Source organism: Nannobrachium achirus (genome assembly GCF_963921795.1).
Source record: "Nannobrachium achirus genome assembly, chromosome: 19".
Classification (NCBI taxonomy): domain Eukaryota; kingdom Metazoa; phylum Chordata; class Actinopteri; order Myctophiformes; family Myctophidae; genus Nannobrachium; species Nannobrachium achirus.
The window spans coordinates 24,188,997-24,192,925 of NC_137826.1; the positions used below are offsets into that span (position 1 = coordinate 24,188,997).

Consider the following 3,929-nt stretch of genomic DNA (forward strand, 5'->3'; position numbering starts at 1 on the left):
GTCATATACTGTACTCTTTATATACTGTATGTTAACTTCCATCTTTGGAAGAGAGAGAATTAGGAGGCTGCCACTAGGATGGTAAGCTCACTGTTTGTCTCTTTGTCTGACTCTCTTCAAATACAGCAATGTATTGATAGTCCTTTGGCTTGTCTCTGTCTTATTTTGGTTATGGATTTATCCATATCCATATTTATTTAACTTCATAATTTATTTAACAAGGACCCCCATTTGAAAAGATATGCCAGGGAGCCACACACAATATCTCCTCTCCCGCCGACATCATGTGTTCAATGTTTACTCAGAGTGTGATTTTTACAGCTCTAGCAGTGATTCTCAACCATTTTAATTTCAAGGACCCCCATTTTGACATGCTTTAGACTACAGCCTCTGATTTAATGGCATTTTATCTCTGAGAAAAACAATGTTAATTTAACTCTGAGAGTGTACAAAATGGTTTCATTTGTACACTCTCTGAGTTACATACCCATAAGGGTCCACTTGGTTCCAAACTATCATTTACGTATCTGGGGACCCACTGGAACTCCCTCAAGGACCCCTGGGGGTCCCCGGACCCCACTTTGAGAACCAATGACCTAACCTATAGGTTTTAGGTAGACAATACAGCGCAGTATGGGGGCGTTACTCCTCTCTGTAATGTGTGCATCTCTCTGTATGTGCGTTAACCCCTCCGTGGCTCAGACAACAAAGCAATGGAGTCCAAAGCAAAGTGCTGACACGAGTCCAGGCGTGCCGCCCTGCTGGGCCCCTGAACTCCCGGGGCTTGTATATATACCCCCACACACACACATTCTGCACCCTGCGACACACAGCTCACGGTTTTTGGGTAGGTGTTCAATGTCCTAGTAGTTAGTTAGTAGTCAATATTATATTATGGCACAGGGCCGTCTACTGTTTCCCAAGCTGTGAACCATGATGCAGAAAGGGGGCCACCTTGTACATAACGGGTCTTTCAGTTACCAGTTTGAACAATTTTAGGTCAGATTGATGCCAGAATACACTTTGTACTTTTGTACATGTGTTTAATTTTAAAGCAATTATTACAACAACAACAATGACTAAATTAATTTGCAGGGAAGTTTTAACAGGCTCCAGAAGGTAAGCCTATTGTGACTGGAGCCAAATATTTTGAACCAAGATTTTGACAAAATCTAAAGGACCTTCAAAATGTACCTGCCTGCTGTTTGAGAGAGAAAATCGTTTGCCTACTTTTCTTATTTTTTGCACACATTCATCCACTCCATGACATGTCATTTGGTCGGTGCTGTTTGTGGGTCCTTGTGTCCATCCCTGTCCTGATTGTGTCGCTCTCTTTCTCAAACAGGTACTACTGAAGTTAGGAACAATAACATGGCTCAGACAAACCCAATGATGCCTATGGGCCCCTGGAAGGTAAGCACAATGGAGACATGCTGCCGAACACTACAATACACATGAGCACAGGGTACACTGCAAAGCTAGGATGCATATTTAGCATGCAGTTACTGATGATTGTACCAAGAACAACGAGAAGAAGAACATCCTGCACATAACTGGCATTGGCCAGTCACTGTTCACCTCTTGTGTCACGCAGTTCCATTCAATGGTTCTTTTGTGTTCTTCCCAGATCACCGTGTACGATCAGGAGCACTTCCAGGGAAGACGCATGGAGTTCACCGCCTGCTGCCAGAACATCATGGAGTGTGGAATGGAGAACATCCGCTCCCTGAAGGTCGAGTGTGGCGCGTAAGTACACAGAAACAATTTATTTCCTTTAGATCAGTGGTTCTCAACCTTTTTACACCAACTATCACCTCTCCAAGTACCACAATAAAATGATAATAGTGTGTAGACCTAACCCATCCTATGCAGCTATGCACAGTTAACACAGGAGGCAAATCTATTCCTTGAATTCATGGAGACTTTTTTAGTTTTTGATGCATTTCTAAGCCAATTTAGCTACTACGTCTGTGAACTTCCCGTGCAAACTGATGATATTTCTAATGTGATTCATCCATTCTCAAGTCTTCTATTAACGGCTCATGCTCAGTTCAGCAGCTGGAGAGCCTATTTCAACCATTCACTCCACTTATTATTTTTGGGAGACCCCTCTGAGTACCACCAAAGGGGGGCTCAAGTACCACCAGTGGTACACGTACCTCAGGTTGAGAACCACTGCTTTAGATTAAGGGAGTGGATGGACCTAGATGTGACCCTGGATGGAGGACTAAGGACTAAGAGGCCACAAATACACTGACTCTTTCTTTTGTTGTCTCTCTCCCTTTTCATCTACCTCCATCCCTCTCTCTTTCTCTCTCTCGGTCTCTGTCTCTCTTTCTCTCTCTGCGTAGCTGGGTGGGCTATGAGCACTCCAGCTTCTGTGGCCAGCAGTTTGTCCTGGAGAAGGGAGACTATCCTCGCTTCGAGGCCTACAGTGGCAGTAACTCCTATCACATTGAGAGAATGATCTCCTTCAGACCTATCTGCTGTGCCGTACGTCCCAAAACACCACCTGCCCACAACACGCAACATGACACATTACACGTCATCTACTGTACAACACCAGATCTCACATAACTGTAGAATAGTTGATTTGTTTTTTATTGAAATGATTAAAATGACATATATTGTTACAAGCACATTATATTCTCCATATAACATAACATGACACATTCGTGATTGCAGAGCCACAAGGAGTCCCGCATGACCATCTTCGAGAAGGAGAACATGATGGGCCGTCAGTTTGAGCTGTGTGACGACTACCCCTCCCTGCAGGCCATGGGCTGGATGGACAATGAGGTCGGATCCATGCACATCCAGTGTGGAGCGTAAGTTTGCCTTCTTTAAAAAGAAATAAGATACCAACAGTATCGTTAACCTAATTGTTTTATTGGCAAGGAACCCCAAATTGGCCATGCAGCCTATCTGAAAAAAAAAAAAGATAAGATATTTTATTATTACACATTTTTCACAATTTCAAGATCTTTCAAAAATAGCCAAACTATAAAATAGTGTTTGGTGAATGTAAAAATCATGTAAGGGAGTGAAAAGATCAGCCCATCACCCCTGATTACAATACTGTACAGTGTACAGCAATGAATGAGCCTCAGTGGCCTCTGGTAGACTAGTGGCTTGAGTATCCTGTCACTAACTTGGGGATGTCACCTTTTCAGGACCACCTTTAAATGCCTTTTTGTGCCTTAGTGTTTGAAATGTGCTGTGCAATTAAACGTCCCCTGCTTTTAACGGTCTAAAACTGGCCTGTTCTCCTCTATCCCTGTAGCTTTGTGTGCTACCAGTACCCTGGCTACCGTGGTTACCAGTACATCATGGAGTGTGACTGTCACTCCGGCGAGTACAAGTGCTACCGCGAGTTCGGCTCCCACTCCCAGACTCCCCAGATCCAGTCCATCAGGAGGATTCAGCACTGAGACGGAGACGTCTTCTTCGCACCTCCTCTTCTCCTCCTCCTCCTCTTCCTTTTCTCCCTCTAACTTCTATACCCTATTCTCCTTCTATTCTATCCCTCCTCCTCTATCCCACATCACCCCGGCTCTGCTGGCCCGGCCATAGCCCAAGCAGGAGCCCCGGTCGGGTTTCAGGTGCTTTACCAGTGTCATGTGTTGTTCATGGCCTTTTTTGTTTTCTAAAAAAACCCAAATAAACATAAACAACAACAAGAATGAGAGAGAAACCATCTATACAATCAAATGAATTGTAAGAAAGACTGAACATGGGATTGACACAGAACCTAGAGAAAGAGTGAACCGGTAATGAGAGAAAGCCCTCGACTTCAGAGACTTCCTGCCCGGCCGCAAGGCGGTGAAACACCTCACGACTATTTGAGCCTCTTCATCGATGCCAACGATGTCATCGTCATTGTTTTCTTCATCAGCAGCAGCATCACCACCATGCAGTCTCTGTTACTG

General features: G+C 44.3%; 1 protein-coding gene across 1 annotated transcript; it reads left to right on the plus strand.

Annotated features, from left to right (window-relative positions):
* Positions 1 to 1,371: 1,371 nt before the first annotated feature.
* Positions 1,372 to 3,431, plus strand: LOC308303922 (beta-crystallin A1-like; the record flags this gene model as incomplete). The annotated part of the gene is made up of 5 exons (XM_080748440.1): positions 1,372 to 1,413; positions 1,628 to 1,746; positions 2,352 to 2,493; positions 2,686 to 2,828; positions 3,284 to 3,431. The coding sequence occupies 5 exons, from the start codon at positions 1,372 to 1,374 to the stop codon at positions 3,429 to 3,431; spliced, it is 594 nt and encodes a 197-aa protein (XP_080604566.1).
* Between the last annotated feature and the right edge of the window lie 498 nt (positions 3,432 to 3,929).